Genomic DNA, 16799 nt, shown 5'->3' on the forward strand with positions numbered 1-16799 from the left:
AGGTTCCAACCCACATACCTCTCTAATCTGAGAGGAGCCTTTGCTGGGGCTGCGCGGACTCCTTCCGGGCTAGCCCACTGGGCCCTCCAGTCCAGCTGTCCCCTGCCTGGAGAGCACCTGGATCACTGCCCTAGGGGTGTCCTGTTCCTGACACCCACCCCCCGCCAGTCCCACAGGGGGTGCCGGTGGGGACCCCATCCCCACTGCTGGGGGGCTGTGTGCAGTGTGTGAGGAGTGCCCGGCCCCTCCAGCCTCCCACCCCCGCTCCCGGACGCCACAGGCAGGACTCTGGTGCCTTTCCTGCTTGGGGTCTGAAGTGCTGTCCTTCCTGCATGACTCTAAACTTATCTTGGGGGGTGGGGGAGTGGCCCTTCGGGCAGAGCAGGAGCCCCTGCCCCCTTCCCCTACCTGCCCCTTGCAGAGGAGGAGCTCCAGCCTGACAGGGTGAGGGAGGAGCAAGCTAAGATTCCAAATGGTGGTGCAGCCGCAGGAAGAGAATAGAACAGTCGTAACCGTTGTGGGATTTCTGCGGGTGCGGGAGGACAGCCACCGCAGCTCAGGCCCAGACCGAGGGAACACCAGGGGATCACAAAGTGCCCTTCCCCCAAACGGGGGAAACTCCAGCTCTGGATGCTCGCAGGTGCAGCATGAGCTGGCAGCCTTGCCAGGTGCTGGGTGGCGGCCAGACTTCTTTGTAGGATAGCGCTGGAGCCCCCTGACTGGGGGTTTAGGAACACCGCATCTTGGTGATGTTGCTAGCAGGTACCCCTTGGTCTTATGGTCCCCGAGAGCCCGTGGGATCACCTACTCCCTTCCCAGAGGTCCAAGGAAAAGGACTTGTGTTTTCAGGTCAGTTCTCAGTCCATGGGGAAGACCCGCGAGGCCCACCAGTCTTGAAGTCCAGAACAGGGTTAGCAAGGCCAGGGCCACTAGTCAGAGTTGGCTCTGGGAGGGGAGTTGGTCCCCTGAGCTGCCACAGAGGCCTGACCAGGCCTGGCATCAGGTGGCCTTGGGATTTGGGACCCACCTTTCTGAAGTGAGGAAGCAAACGTGTTCGGTGCCCTTGTGGGTGGTGGGGCTTGTCTTTCCCGAGGGCTGTCATTGCTGGTGCTCCCTTCCCAAGGGCCTTGTCAGGGCCTGGAGAACCCCTTCTCCCCCTTGAAACACCAGCACCTGGAAGGGCCTGCAGATCCGGGCCTCCCGCTGAAGGGTCTGTGTGGGGTGGGCGGAGCTGAAGATGCTGCTCTGCCCAGTCCACCCCCGGGCACAGCTAGCTGGGAGAAGGCCGGACCAGAGGCTCCCTCCCCTTGTTGTCCTGAAGCCTCGGCCTTTCTTTGCCCCAAGTAGCCTCTTGCCTTTAGCCCAGCCCCTCTCCTGTCCCGTGGCCCTGGGGAAACTTGTTCTGGGTCCCTGAAGGCAGAGTGCGGAGAACCGCCCCTGCCCCCTCCTGCTAAGCCTCTGGCCTTTGCAGCTTCCCTTGAATGAGAGCTAGAAGCAGGTTGACCCTTTGACCCTTTCTGGAATTCCAGGGCCCTGGGGGGGCCCCTTTTACAAACTCCCACCACTTCCTTGATGACATAAGCACTACAGCAGCTGCCTTTGCCTCTGCTGGAGCTGCTTCTGCACCTCCTCCCCCTGAGGGACCCCGCCCCTGCCTGCTCCCCACTTTCTCTGCTGTAGGCCCAGCAGCTTGGCTGTGGCCTGGAGCTCTGCTCCCTCTCGGAGCTTAGCTCTCCATCCTTCCATCACACAGAAAGATTTTCCTTTTCCTGCTCACCTCCTGGGCCCCCTTCAGGTCTTGACTGTCCCCCACTTGACCTACAGCTGGTCAAGACCTCCTCGTTTCTGCGCCTGGTTGTTGAGGTGAGGGGACCTGGGCCAGTCGGGGCACACCTTTGTGCCCCGAAGTTTAGGAGGAGGTTGAGACCACAGTCACAGAGCAGGACTCGCCCTATCTGAAGCTGTAAGTCATGTTCCGACCCAGCCATCCTGGTGGTTTTCTGTGGTCAAAGGTATGAGAGAAGGCGGAGCTTCCCTTGCCCGGAGCTACTTCCTGAGAGAGCTAGCCAGTGACCAGGACCTGTGTTAGGCACAGCAGGACTGGGGTGGGGAGGCTGGGAGCTGGGGCCCCCTTCCTTTTCCTGGTCCTGTATGGTGCTAAGCAGTGCCTGGGTCAGAGGGTCGAGGTATGTGGCCTGGGGCCCAGCAGCCTGTGGGCCAGGCCAGCTTCTGTGGTAGGCCCTGCCAATCTCCCCATCTCCACCAGAATTCTGGGCTGAGGTCCCGGCTGGGCTGGGTTCAGGGAGTAGGGCCATACCCCTGTTCAGTGTTCTTGTCGTCTGCCCCATGCACAGGGCTGCTGGGAATTGCCCTGGAGGTCTAGGGACATTAACTGGTTCTTACTGTCTCACCGTGAAGTGCTCGCCAGCATGCCCTTTTCAGCCCAGAGAACTGAAAATTGCAGAAAAATGGGTCTTGGACCCTTCCCAAGCTTGTATCCAAATGTCCTCATACTTCTTCTCCAGGATCGGGGCCTGGGCTTGGGGGCTCCCCTGTGGTTTGGAGGATTCTTTTCATCTCTGGTCCCCAACTCCCTGCCCTCCCCCACCTCCCCACCCCCCCACTCTCCCGTGAGGTTGGGCTGCCTTTTCTTTCCCTTCCTTTCTCCCTCTTCCTCACTCATTATTTGGTGGATCTGATTGTCATGGAATGCGGGGGGGGAGGTCTTTAGATGGGAGGAGGTGGTCAGAAACAGGTAGGAAGCCTTTCCTTTCCCTGGAGGCCCCGGAAGCTCCCTCTGAGATGGCCCCCTTCCTGGGCCCTGGGTGGACACTTTCTGGGATCCGTGCCTGTCCGAGGCTCCAGAGTTGTCCAGGGGTTGCTTGGAGGCCTGAGAGGCCGAGTGGGCCCTGACAGGGGTGCAGCGCCATCCTCACCTCTGTTCTCCCCTCTCCCCTTCACAGTGCTTGGAGAAGTTTCCTGTGATCCAGCACTTCAAGTTCGGGAGCCTGCTGCCCATCCATCCGGTCACCTCGTGCTAGGGGCTGAGCAGCCAGGGCCACCCAGGCCGCAGTTCTGTGCCTGCCCTCCCCTGCCCCAGCTCCGGTCACTCCCTGACCCCTCCCTCTGTTCTTTCTGTTTGCTGAGAGGCTGTCTGCTGGGGTGGGTGGTGAGCGTGGGGTTGAGGGAGGCCCAGGGCCTAAGGCTGAAGGACCCAAAGTGAAAGGAGAAGTGACCACAGGGGGGCCTGTTTCTCCATGGCGGGAGGGTGTGCTCGGGCCCCAGCCCCACGCTTGGCCTTCCTCTCCTCCTTTCTCTCCTGTCCCGTCCAGCACGAGACCTGGGCTGGTCTGCACCACTGGGAGGGGAGGGGTTTGCGGTTTCCATTGCTTTCCTTTCCTAGGTCCTGTTGCCTTTTTAGGGGTTGGAGCAGTTGCTCCCCGTGGGGTGGGTCAGTTTCCTAAGCCATGTTTGGGTGGGTGTCTGGGGTTCTGAAGACTGGAGGATGAGGCTGGTAGCCAGCCTCGGGGGGAGTTGGGGACCAAGAAGCGTTGGGTGTTCTGGCCCGTGACCCTCCCAGCTTCTTTTCATGGCTGCCCTCTGGGCCTGCTGGCACCTGTGTCCAGCGCCTCAATCTGGCTTCCTGTTCTTTGACCTTTGGCTCTGCTGGGTTTTCTGGCCATAGCCACTCCTGTTGCCCTCTACAAGGGTGGCCTCTGGAAGCTGCCCTTTGGGTAGGCACTGGGTGCAGGGCCTGCTCACTGGCTTATTGGGTGAGGCCTGCCTTTCTAAAGTTTCTCAGGCTGGGAGGGGGTGGCAGAGACACAGGGAGGGGCTGGGGCCCGCTGTGGTTGTGGGGAACCTGGGTTCCTCTGGAATCTTAGGTTCTGCTCCCTCCTCCCTGCTGCTTGCTTCTCCAGGGCCCTGTGGCCCTATTTCCCTGCCCTTCAGGGCAGTGGGCCAGGGGCCACTGGAGCACTCAGCAGCAACCCCCCCCATCCTCCCCTCTCCCTGAACTCACCCACTGGCTCTCCAGCATGAGGCAGCCACAGCCCCGCCGAGCCCAGGCTTTGGCTCTGCAGATCGGCAGGGGCGGGGCTGGGTGAGGGGTTGTTGGCATGCCAGGTTCTGAGGTTTCTTCTAGGGCTGCTCTTGGGCCAGCCTCTTGCAGGCTCTCCCTGGCCCAAGCCCAGGCCTGCCCTTCTCCACTACCCGCACTCTCTATCCGGGTCCACATCTCCTTTGGGAAGGGGGAGCTCCCAAGAAGCACAATTCAGGGGCTTGACCCTCACATCTGGGCCGATGGCCTGGGCAGAGGCCGAGACAGGAACCACTAGAGTCACAGAAATCGTTTTCCTAGGAGAGGCCTCATGCTGGCCTCCCTCCCAGGGTCCAGACCACCGCCTTCCTGGCTCCTCTTGCCCTTGCCCACCTTGTCCCCACCCCCCCCCCAGCCCCATGCGCCTTCATTGCTGTTTGGATTAAAGCCTCTGTTTTGCACCTGTCACCCGTGTGAGGTGTGTCTTTTCATGCCACGTGTTTACTCCTTCTCCACATGCCTGTTTGTCTCCCCATCAGGTCCCTTCCCTCGGGCCATGGTGTCTGGGGCTGGGGCCGGCTCAGCGGGTGTCTGGGCTGAGCCTTTCCCAGGCAGCCAGTGAACATGCAGCGGTCATCCAAGCAGGCTCTGGCGGGTCCTGGCTGTCCCACCCCCAGCTGGAAGGTCTTGGGTAAGTTACTGAATCTCCCTGAGCCTCGGCTTCCTCATCTGCAAAATGGAATGAGTGAAGGATGTGAGATTCCTCAGCCCAGGGCCTGGCACAGAGCAAATGCCTGTGGTCCCCACGGCTCTTCTAGATATAGGCAGCCCCTCTGGACTCCGGACTTGAAGGGGGGAACCTTGGGACTGGACTTTGCTGCTAGCCATGCACCTGCGGCTTTTAGGGGTGCACCTTCTATACTGTCCTTCCCCACCTCTCCCTTTCGTGCTGGAGTTTGGAGTTGGGGGGCTGCCGTATCCGAGGCTTCTTGGTCACCTCCTTGGACACGCCTGTTCGTGGGCTTGTGTCTGCAGATGAGTCTCCTCAGAGGATGAGCCCTCGGCCCTTCTCCCAGCCTCGGAGGCCTTGCTGAGGAGAGCCTGGTGGCCGAGAGCCTTGCCTCGAGTCAGGCCCACCCGAGCCAACCTAAGGCCTGCTGCACTGCTTACCAGCTGGGAGACCCTCAGAGTTGACTTCACCTCAGCCTGGCTTCCTAATCAGGAAAGTGGGCATAATGCTACTCCGGCCATGGATTGTGAGGACCCAGTCATTTCACAGATGGTTAGTGGCTGTGTATTCAGCCCCAAAATACCAGAATGTTAGGTGGTGGTGGGTATTATGAAGGAGATACCAGCAATTAATTGAGAGTGCGGCAGGTGGGGTTTGCTTGAGCGACACAGTTGGGAAAGACTCCTTGGAGGGCCGTGAGTCATGGAGAGAGCTGCAGGCTACGGGGCAGGGGGAGCAGCTGGGAGCCCAGCGCCACAGGGAGGTTGGGAGGGCAGGGTCCTCACAGATCCTCACTGACAGTTTTGGGATTTAGTCTCCGAGGATCCTCTGGGGAGCTGGTGGAGGGTTTGGCCCGTGAGAAGGGCCTGGGGTATGTGGGGCAAGAGGGGAGGTGGACACTGGGAGGCGCGAGGATGGTGGCCTGGATTAGGGTTCAGTGTGGAGGTAGTGAGAGGTGGTCCCATTTCGGCTGTGTTTAGAGCTATCACCAACAGAAAGGAAGGTGTGAGAGGGAAAAGAGAAGCCCAGAGCAGCCCCAATTCTTGCCATTTCCTGAGGTCGGGCAGACGTGGGAGGGGGGATTTGCTACTGGGAGCCTCGGGGGGTGCCTGTTAGCTTTTAAGAGGAGGAGTGGAGTAGGTACCTGGGTCTGCTGATCTCGAGCCAGGGGCGGGGCTGGGCTGCTAGCCTAGGGAGTGGTCAGCAAGTGACGGGTCCCCAGGGTCACCAAGGCAGGAGTGGGGATGAAGGCCAGAGGAGGGCTGGCTAGTTCTGGGCAGACCAGTGGGGGAGGGTGTGGAGCGGGAGACCCTAAGGTCAGAGCCCTGGGCACGTGGCTAAGAGGACGGAACCAGCCCTGGGTCTCTGTGCCTTGCTCAGGGCTGCTTCGGTGGGATGGGTGGCAGGGTGGCAGAGGGCTAGGGAGGGAATGGGAATCAGACGTGGAGGTGCACATGCTTCCCGCGTGCTCATGAGGCCCCACGAGGGGCTCACAGAAGCACAGAGGTGAGGTCCCCGGTCCAAGCCTCCCAGTCTGGGAGGAGGAACACGGAGCCCGACGGTCTGGTTGCCAGGCACACTCTAGCACCACCCCTCCCTCCCCTCTTCCAGAGCTCTGCTGTAAAGGGAGCAGAGATGGGCAGAGTGCGTGGGGGGCTTGAGGTCAGGGAAGGCTCCCGGGGGTGATGATCGGGCCGGAGTGCAGGCTCTGTCCACTGTGTGCTGAGGAGGGGAGGCTGACGGCAGCGAGGCCTTGAAAAGGCGCCAGCCTGCTTGTCCCTTCTTCGCGGAGGGAGGGCGCACCCTCGCACCGACTGGTGCCTCCTGCCTTGTTCTGGATTTCCTTTTGCCCCCAGCTGCCTGTGGGGTGGGGCGGGCAGGAGCTGGGGGTGTGCAGGGGACAGTTGGACACAAGGGCCTCTGTGCAGGCTGGCAAGCCGGCTCGCGCTCCGGGTGATGGGGTGGGCGCTCGGCGGAGGATGGCTGCCGTGCTGTCCACCGGCTGGGGCTCCCTGGGCTCTGAGGCAAGCTGAGCGTGGGGCTGGCTCCCAGCGCTGGCGGGGGGAGCGGCGGCTGCCCACCATCCGGGGCCAGACAGGCTGCAGAGAACAAGTGGAGCTCTGCACCCGTGTTCCTGGCTCGGGGGGGCCGAGGCCGTGCTCACAGGGGTGCGTGGGGGTGGGCGCAAAGAGGCCTTTCCTAGCAGAACCCCTGGCAGGACTGGGGTTGGAAGGCGAACAAAGGGAGGGCCGGGCGCGGCCAAGACTTGCACCCAAGTCGGGCGACATGTTCTTCTTGAGGCCGACAAGCAGTGAGCCCATGTTCCGTACGTACACAGCATTTGCAGGTGTGTGGAGATGAAAAGGGAGAATCCTGCCTTGAAGCGACTTCCAACCTGAGGTGCCCGGCTGGTTCAGTCCGTGGAGCACGCAGCTCTTGATCTCAGGGTCGTGAGTTTGAGCCCCACGTTGCGTGTAGAGATGACTTAAAAAAATCCAAAAAAAAGAAAAGAAAAGAACCTTCCAAACTAATGGGGGAAACAGAGGGATCTTGAACCAGCTAGGGGGACCACAGGATGATCGACTCTGGGGGGAGCTCAGGGAAGGCTCTGGGGAGGTGGCATTTGAGTGGGACCTGGGATGATGGGCAGAGACGGGGGGCATTCTGGTGGGGGCCTGTTGTGAGCCAGTGTGTGGAGGCAGAGCTGGAAAAGCTGTTGGGGGGCTGGCTGGTCTGCAGAGGGCTCGGAGCCGAGACTCCCATAACACTACACATCCTCTCGACACAATGCAACTGTGCTGAATTATCTGCAAAACAAGTGTGCTTCATTCATGTCTGTCTGCCCCGCTATTCGATGGGCCACAGGACGACAGGGGCCCACTTGGTGCTGTATCCCAGTACCAGCCAAACTGGCACCCAGCACGCCCCAGTAAACGTCGTATCAGGGACCAGGAGAGGGGTTTAATTGGTGCCTCTGTGTGTGTGTGTGTGCGTGTGTGTGTGAGAGAGAGAGAGAGAGAGAGAGACACCCAGACTGGGTTTTAGGACACTCTGACAGCTGTCTGGGTGCTGGGTCAGAAGCTGGGTGCCAGCAATGGGGCTGGGACTTGGCCCAGGTGAGACATGTTGAAGGCTCCGTGCAGGGCAGAAAGAGAGCCCTGGGCTGGGCAGGGGGAGATTCAGGTAGGGTTTGGTGCCGAGGAAAGGGGATGAGTTCTCAGTGACCCTGGGGACGGCCCCTCTGTGCCTGGGGTGGGGGTGGCTGGGCTCAGCGGTGGCTGCTGAGTTTGAGGAGCACCGTTGGGTGGACGTTTGGACCTGGCTGATGGCGAGGCAGCAGGGCTGCTGAGACCCAAGTCCCAGTGGAGTAGGGGAGCCTGGGCTGCAGGAGCCTCCAGGAATTCTCATTCCTGGGCTCCGCCGGGGCTCCAGCTCCCCTCTTTCCCTGTGCTCTGGGTCCCAGCTGCACTGGCCTCCATTGCGTTCCTCAGACTCCCTGGCCCACCCAACCGTTGGGTCTGGCACTCTGCCCGCAGGGAACCCCTGGTCATCCTTCGGAGCTCAGCTGAGGCCTCCCTTCCTCTGAGAGTCCTCCGGTGGTCCCCCGCCTATCCTCTGCTCTGAGCACTCAGCATACCCTGGCTATGGGGGCGACATGTGTGGCAGCGGCGGCCCCAGGATGGTTAGTGGGGGATATCGGAGGCGCGGCCACCAAACTGGGAGGTGGGGCGTGGTTAAGGGACTGTTTGCAGACACAGCTTCTCTTTATTTGGGGTTCCTTGGTTGGGGCTGAGGCCCACCCCCTACACTCAGCACCCACCCTTGCTGCTCCTTGGCTGTCTGTCCTCTCTCCTGCCACCCCCAGGAGGGTGCCGCACTCTGCAGGACTTGGGGCAGCTCTGAATGGCTGTGATGAGTCAGGGCCTCCCCCGTGGAGGCCTGGTGGGGGTGCAGAAGTGGGCCATGTCTCCCGGGAGAGCCCGGCAGGGAGGCCAGACAGCCAGCACTGAGGCTGAGGTGTGTGGGGGCCTCGGAGCAGAGTGGAGGACACCGGGGCCGAGGCAGAGGTGTGGTGGGCTGGGGAGAAGTGAGAGTGTGGTTAGAGTGGCCAAGAGGAAAGGGAGAGAGGAAAGCCCGGGAGCACCTGAAGGCGACAGCAGCTGAGGCCCCCGAGGCCTCGTGGGGCCGGGAAGGCCCAGGTCTGGGCTGAGCTGCCAGGCTGCTCCCTGTGGCTGGTGTTGGCTCACTGCCTCGGCCAACATTGCCGGAGCCTCTTCTGCTCCAAGCCCTGCTCCGGGGGCCGGGAGGCTGCGGTGACGGGACGGACGGGAGCCCTTCCTCCTGGAGCATATTCTAGCACGACTTATCCTAATGAAACATTCCAGATGCCCCGTGTGCCCAACACTTGGGGATTTATTAGAAGCAGGACAGAACAGTTGTACAATGAGCCATCAGATGCTTAGGACTTGTTTGTTGCTGAGCAGGTAAAACCGCTCCAAGGACTGTGGGCAAAGGAGAACTCCTTTTCGTAAAACAGCAACAGTCTACGTTTTTTTTTTTTTTTTTTAAAGATTTTATTTATTTATTTGCAAGAGAGAATGAGAGACAGAGAGCACGAGAAGGAGGAGGGTCAGAGGGAGAAGCAGACTCCCCGCCGAGCAGGGACCCCGATGCGGGACTCGATCCCGGGACTCCAGGATCATGACCTGAGCCGAAGGCAGTCGCTTAACCGGCTGAGCCACCCAGGCGCCCAACAATCTACGTTTTTGATCCATCTGTCCCTTTGTCCGTCTACATGGGCAAAGGGCCGGGAGGCTGTTTCTCAGGTAGTAATGTGCTTATCTCTGGGTGGTGGGATCCTTACTGCTTTTCTTCCTCCCCAAAAATGGTTATGAAAATGTTAAACATTAGTGAACCACAAAAGAAAGTAATTGTGGGTAAGTTTTAACTTTGCCTGATGGTTTTCATAGTTGATTTTTAAAATCTGTCTACAATATCCACATGTTATTTTGTAATAAGAAAAAAAAACTGATAAAAAAGGTTTTCCCCTAAAGAGCCGAGTCTGGTATATCTCTGGCAGGGAGGCAGGAGGGACAGAAGGGAGGAGAAGCCCTACTCAGATATGTGGGCAGGCTTGCTGGAGGAGGAGAGCTATCGGAAAGGACCAGCGATGAGGACGCCAGCAGGCTGGACTTAGCAAGGGAAGGCTGCCATGTTCCCTGGTGGACATCTGGGCATCCGCAGCCTCCCCGGGCTGCTGGTGACCCCTGGGAGCCAGTCGCTGCTCTCAGGATCCCAGCAGACATGGATTGGGTCCAGAACTTAACCCCAGAGTTGAGGTGCACTTTCTCCCGCCCACAGCCTGGAATGGGGGTGGCCGTGATGATAAACCAAGGGAGGGATGGTTCCATTTTCCCCATGCTTGTGATACTGTGGCAGGTGGTTTCCCTCCTCAGCAAAGGGGCAGAGCTGGGAGTCCCAGCTTCATCCACCACCTTCCTCTGAGCAGGGGGCTTCGATGCCCAGGCAGCCCAGAACCATGGCACTGAGACAGTGTCCACAATGCTGGCCCGAGTCGGTGCTCCACGAGTGGAGAGAAGCGGGAGGAGCATCCCTCTCCCTGGGCAGCCAGCCATGCCCCGGGTTTGGGTCCCAGTGCCCTCCCCCTGTCCACTACCACCGCTCTGGGACACTCAGCACCCTCTCCAGCTGGACCTTTGCTGACCTCTAGATACGGGTGTGGACAAATCCCTCTTCCCTCCTGATGTGCTTGGGACTAGGTGGGGGCTGTTCCAAAGGGACACTGAAAAGGCGGGCACAGTGCAGATGCCCCATCCCCAGATAACCAGAGTCCAGCCTCAGTTGGACCAGACTGCTCAGACCTCCACATGGGGACTTTGGGGTTGGTCGGCTCTCTGGGCAGACCTCTGCAAGGGATGGGGAGTGGAGTGGTCGAAGTGTGCGTGGGCTCTCCTTCCCACTGTGTGACCTTGAGCCAGTTACTTAGCCTGTCTGAGCCACAGTTTCCGTAGGTATTAATTGGGAACAAATAAACATGGTCTTACAGGGGTGACCACACGATGCTTTGAAGGGGAAACACTCATTAGGGCTTTGCCTGCATTTCTCTCTCTCTCTCTCGCATTATCTTATGAAATCACCAGCCACCATGGGTGAGTGTGCAGGGACTGAGGCACAGAGGGGTAAGGACAGCCTTGGTAAGCGGGATGCCCACCCAGGCTGTCAGGCCCCAACACAGACATCCTCACCACTGAGCTCAGTGATGGCCTTCGGTCCCTCGTGGAGGTTTTAGGACGACACATGAGAGCCTTTAGGGAACAAGGGGCCTGAAGAGGACAGGGAGCGGGGGAGGCTTCCTTGTGGTGGGACAAGGACCCCAAGCTAGGGAAGGCTCTGAGGTGTAGCCAGAGGGGCTCGTCCCATTGCTGCCTGCTGACCCTGGGGCCCAACCTCCAGCCTGGACCACACCGGCCTGGGGAGTCCTGCATGCACATTCCTGGCCCCCATGTCCTCATCTGCCACCGCTGCTCTAGGCCCCAGAAGCTGCCTGTAGCCTGACCTTCGGGAGTCCCCAGGAGACCTTGGAGCTGGTGGTTCCTGAGCCCAGCCTGTGTGTCTGGCCCCGGGTGAAGTGCTTAAAAGCCAGGTCTCCCTTCATCCTCACTATGGGCCAAGTGTGTCCCCGTTTCACAGAGGAAACTGAGGCCCCGGTGGGTGAAGTCACTGGCTGCACGGGGAGGTGCTGGTCTCTGTCCTGCTGCAGCACCCACTCCTGGGGCCTCACCTGAAACCTCAGGGTGGCCCTGGCTGCCTTGCGTGGTCTCCACTCAGGTGGCCCGAGAGCCCTCCTACTCCTCCCGCGGCAGAGCCCGTCTCTCCAGGACGGGCCCCAGACCCTGGCCCTGTCTGAGAGGCACCTGCTTCCAGAGCCCCATTTCTCTCCGGGAGGCAGGGCCAGTCCCACAAAGACAAGGAAGAGGCAGGGTCGCAAGGACCGTTGTGACAGTTCTGGGAGGTAGCCACGTGTCAGCCTGCAAGACATGCTGTCCCTGTGCCCTCACGGAGTCCTCGTGGTGGCATCACTTTCCCGTTGTACAGAAGAGGAAATGGGGGGCCGGTGGGGGGATGGCGCGAGGTCTCCAGCTTACCCCGTGAGTCAGGATGGAAACTGAGTTTGTCTGACGTGCCTCCTACATCAGCATGACAAGTCACTTCCAGGGCAAGAGGAAGACCTCTCTGCTCTAGTGGAAATTGCTTATTGGCCAGTGGGCTCCCGGTTGTCCTCCAAGTCCGGGCAGCCCATCCGAGTGGACAGCCTCCATCAGGCCCCAAATCCACACATTAGCCTCTCCTTCATTCTCCAAATTCAACCCGCAGACAGGTCCTACCGGGTCCCTCTCCAAAGTGTAACCCTAATCTGTCCACCTCTCTTACCCGCACTGTGGCCGCCTCGATCTCAGCCACTGTCAGCTCTTACTGGACCAGTGTGGCAGCCTCCTCTCTGGTCTCCTGACTCCACTCTGCCCTCCAAACCCTGGTTCCACAATGAGCTGCTCGAAGTTAAGTCCCATCGTATTCTCACTGCTGGCACAACAGTCCACCACGTGATCTGACTCCTCCGATCCCTTGTACCCTCCCCCTGCTTCCTGCCCTCCAGTCACACTGCTCTCTCCCTGGCCCTCTCAGATGCCAAGCTCATTCCTGCCCCAGGGCCTTTGTGCCTGCTGTTTCCTCCGCTTGGATCGCTTGGGTCTCACGGTGAGCAGGGGTTTTGTCTGGTTTTTCAGGGCTCAGCTCAGATGCCACCACCTCCAAGGGGCCCTCCCTGCTTTCTCTGAGTTGCTGCTGAGGGAGCCTCCACCAGGCCAGCTGTTCTCCACCCTGCCCTCTGTTCTAGTTGCCTGTATGACACTCAGTGTGATCAGAACTTATTATCTATTAATTTGCTTACTTGGTTATCATCCCTTCTCTCAATAGGATGTAAGCTCGGTTGGAGGGCAGGAAGCAGGTTTATTGTGGTCACCACTGAATCTCCAGTGCCTGGAACAGTGACTGCCCCACAGTGGGCAGGTGCCCAATACCTGAGTGAATGAATGAATGAATGAACTCCCTGGAGTCATCCTAGGACCCTGGACAACAGGTGCTGGATGGAGCCCCGGGTGCAGGTCGTCCCTCCCCCAGCTCCAGGGCGGGAGCTCCGGGGCCCCACGGAGAGCCAGCCTGGCAGGATGACTTCCCAGTGTCCCAGGCTCCCAGGTTTTGTGGTTCTGTGGTTCACTGCCAAGCTCAGGCAGCACCATCGAGGCAGACCACGTGGATTGGCCTTGGGTAGGCTGGGTTTAATGGAGACCCCCCGCCCCCAAGGGCGGAGAGGCGGAGCAGGAAGGAGAGACACCAAGCAGGAGCTGCTGCCCTGCTTTTGGTGATGCAGAGATGCCCCCCCACCTCCGACATAGCAGGGCAAGTGTCCATCCTGCACTGAAACTCCCCGCCCCCCTGGAAACAGTCAGGCCCCCCCTTGCTGGCCTCCTCTCTGCCTCCAGGCCTCCCCGGGGGGCCTCCTCTGTTGCACTGATGGGGGCCAGAGCTCATTCATAGCCACCTTCCCCATGCCTGCCTGACCCCACCGGGAGTGGGGGGGGTCATTCCACCAACAGCAGTTTATTGAGCACCTACTATGTGCCAGGCACCGTTCTTTCCAGATGCAGTGAGCCGGTGAACTCCCTGGCCGGTGGAATTTACATTCCAGTGAGGAGACAGATGAGTGTGCAAAGGAATGGACAGTGAGCCGTCAGCCAGCCACAAGGGCTCTGAGAAGAACGAGGGTGGTAGAGGGGGACAAATGTAGATGGGTAGTCAGGGTGATACTGGGGCAGAGACCCGAGGGAGAGAGAGTTAGCCAGGAGAAGGCTGAGAGAAGGACATGCCGCAGGATGCGGGAGCACCCCAACTCACGGAAAGTGTGGGGTCAGCGCAAGGGCTGCTGGGCTGGGGCGGCGGTGCCCAATGACCTCTGCCCCTCCCCAACCGGTTTTCAATGATTTCACTCCTGGCAAGTTTTGAGTTGGGTGGTGCCGTGATCCTGTGATCTGACTTAAAGGTTTTCAAATGGAAGCGGGACAGTTGGAGGGCGATGAGAGGGAGGAGGTGAGGAGCAGCGAGCGGGTTAGCACAGGCAGTCATCCAGGCACCAGGGGCCTGGGAGGAGAGGGAGAAGGCAGGTGGGAATCTCTTCTGAAGGAGAGCTGCCAGGGGTTGAGGGCAGGACTGGACATGAGTTTATGGGAAAAAGGAGTTCAGATGTTCTAGGGTTTGGGGCTGGAGCAACTTGCTGGTGGGTGGCCCCATTGACTGGATGGGAAAGACTGAGGGAGAAGCAGGCGTGGGGGAGCTCTCAGGGGTCTGGGTTGAGACAGGGAAGCTCTGATATGCCCGGGACCCCAAGAGGAGAGGTCAAGTGGGGTTGGGACCCCTGAGCCACATTCAGCATTGAGGTCCCAGCTGGGGACAGAGTTGTCAAGGGGTTGATGGGACTACATGAGCTTGTCCAGGAGAAGGTGGCAAGGAAGGAGAAGGGAATAAAGACCAGAAGCCAGGACCTCCCCAGCATTTCAAGGAAGGGGAGAAGGACCCAGCAAAGGACACTGGAGAGATAAGAGCTAGGACAGTGGAACCAAATTGCTCTGCCCAGCTGTTTTCTTTTCTTTATTTTTTTTTTAAGATTTTATTTATTTATTTATTTTTTTAAGTAATGTCTACACCCAACGTGGGGCTCTAACTCACAACCCCAAGATCAAGAGCTGCATGCTCTACCAGTGACTGAGCCAACCAGGTGCCCCTGTTTTTTGTTTTTTTAAACTAAGCATGAGGAGTGTGTAGAGGAAGGACATTGGCGGTTGGTGACTAGGCAGCCCCCACCTTTCTGGGAATAGAATCCTTCTTCCCCACGGAGAACCCACTGGTAAGGGCTGAGGCCGGCTGGCCAATCCCTACTCTTAGGGATGGACACACGCCCAGACCTGGCCAATCGGGACACGCCCCTGCCTCCTCATCCGCTGTGATTGGCTCAGGAATGAACATGTGACCCAGGCTGTGGCCTTGAGTACGATCCCTGGTACTTCCTTTTGGGAGCTATTGGATAGAATGTCATTCTAAGTAAAGAAAAATAAAAATGTTTAAATGATTAGCATGAATTTTATCATGCCTCCCTATATTGCGCAGTACCAGTTTTAAATGCAAATGTCAGAGCCTTTCATTCCTTTGCAGAATCCCCCAAATTATACAATTTTTATTGTGTGGCTTTTCCCTGAGGGTGCCTGGAGCGGGCCAGAAAAGACAAACACAGAGCACTCAGGAAGGTTATAGGAGGAGGAGGAGGAAGAGTGGGTCCTCCGCCACCCAGAGCTGGGCGAGGGGGTGCTTTTGGGCTTGGGGATACTGAAAGCTCCACTCCTGCCATGGGTACCCCAAGTGCATGCTCCCTTGCTCCCTTGGGCCTGACAGTTGCTGAATTACCCCTCCCACCAACTGCCAGTCTCTAGCCCTGGCCTAGGGGTGGGGCCTGGAAAAGATGACCAGGCGCCTTCCCTTCCTGCAGGCCCCCACCTCAACCTACAGCAGAGGTGATCCGGGGGTCTCAGGCCCTGGATGGGGGTAGGTGACAGGCTCGCCCCTGCCTAGACAGGGTCTCTGGCTGCCTGCCAGACAGGCAGTGGTGTTGCCAATCCAGGGCTGATGGCTGCTGGCTTGCCCTGTGATACCCTGTCCCCAACCCTCCCTGTGCCTGTGCCCACGGTGGAAGGTGGTAGTAGTCACGAGGAGGGGGAGGCTAGGCAGGGCCAGGGTGCCAGGGGTAGGGGGAGAGCTGAGACCCCATCCCAGGGAGGCAGAGAGGTGGCAAGAGGCAGAATAGTACATGGCTTGGAGGTCCAGGTCCTCGGCGCATGCTCCATTGTCCCATCAGATTTCACTCACAAAACACAGATTCAAAGACAAGCGGTTATGGATTTCAAGATGGCAGCTGCAGAGCGTTCAACCCCAAGCACGGGGTCCTTTGAACGTGAGGCCCTGGGTGACTGCACTTGGTCACAGGCCCGTGAAGCTGGGCCTGGCCGGTGGCCATCTCGCTCACGCCTCAGAGCAAACCTCGGGAGAGGCCAAGGAGAGACAGGAAGCACCCAGAGACAGCGAGCAAGCCTGGGTGACATCATGTAAGCCTTTGGGTCCAGCTGTGCCTACGGCTAAACCCCATGGACTTCCCAGTTCCCGAGCTGGCTAATGTCTTCTCTGCTCAAGCCCACTGTAGTTGAGTTGCAGAGGCCTGAATGCTGCAGGACCCACAGAGGGGAGGATCCAGGCCTGGCAACCTGGCTATCTGGATTCCCTTCCTGACTTAAAACAGTTTTATAACTGTCCATCCAGTTGGGATGTCTGCAGGTCAGAGATCTAACTGCCCTCCCCACGTGGACCTCTTCTGTTCTCAGCCAGGTCGTTTATGTGTCTCAGACCCCCAGTTCTTTCCCGGGAGAAAGGAAAGCTTTATTCCTCGGCCTTCCCACCATTCCCAGGCTGGGTGATGTGGGTGTTGAAGGAGAACCTCAAGTTCCACCTGGGGTATGTGTGTGTGTGTGTGTGTAGTGCCCTGGAGGGCAACTGGGGGCCGGAGGGGGGCAGAATAAATGTGGGAAGGGTGCATGGGAATATTCGAGAAACTTCAGGAAAGAAGGGGGAGGAGTTAGAGACTAAAGGGGAAGGAGGTGGGAAGGGCCTGACTTGGGGAAGGCAGGCAAGTAATCTCTCACCAACGGTTTTGCTTTATTTTTTTTTAAGATTTTATTTATTTATTTGACAGAGAGAGAAAGAGAGAGAGAACAAGCAGGGGGCAGGCAAGCAGAGGCAGAGGGAGAAGCAGGCTTCCCGCTGAGCAGGGACCCTGACATGGGGCTCGATCCCAGGACCCTGGGATCCTGACCTGAGCTGAAGGCAGACACTTAACCAACTAAGCCACCCAGG

The 16799-nt window shown here is 59.0% G+C and overlaps 1 protein-coding gene across 4 annotated transcripts in view; it reads left to right on the forward strand.

The window, feature by feature from the left end:
- PTPA (protein phosphatase 2 phosphatase activator) overlaps positions 1 to 4507 on the forward strand; it is a 30226-nt gene extending 25719 nt beyond the window's left edge. For all 4 annotated transcript variants that reach the window (XM_045883307.3, XM_064579330.1, XM_064579331.1 and 1 more), the window contains one exon: positions 2964 to 4507. In XM_045883307.3, coding sequence (XP_045739263.1) covers positions 2964 to 3041 — 78 coding nt within the window. In that variant the 3' untranslated portion in view covers positions 3042 to 4507. The remainder of the gene's footprint in view (positions 1 to 2963) is intronic.
- The last annotated feature ends 12292 nt before the right edge of the window (positions 4508 to 16799 follow it).

The sequence above is a fragment of the Mirounga angustirostris genome, unplaced genomic scaffold (assembly GCF_029215605.1).
Source record: "Mirounga angustirostris isolate CCGP_5_RB_7025 unplaced genomic scaffold, mMirAng1.0.hap1 SCAF_15, whole genome shotgun sequence".
In the NCBI taxonomy this organism is placed as follows: Eukaryota; Metazoa; Chordata; class Mammalia; order Carnivora; family Phocidae; genus Mirounga; species Mirounga angustirostris.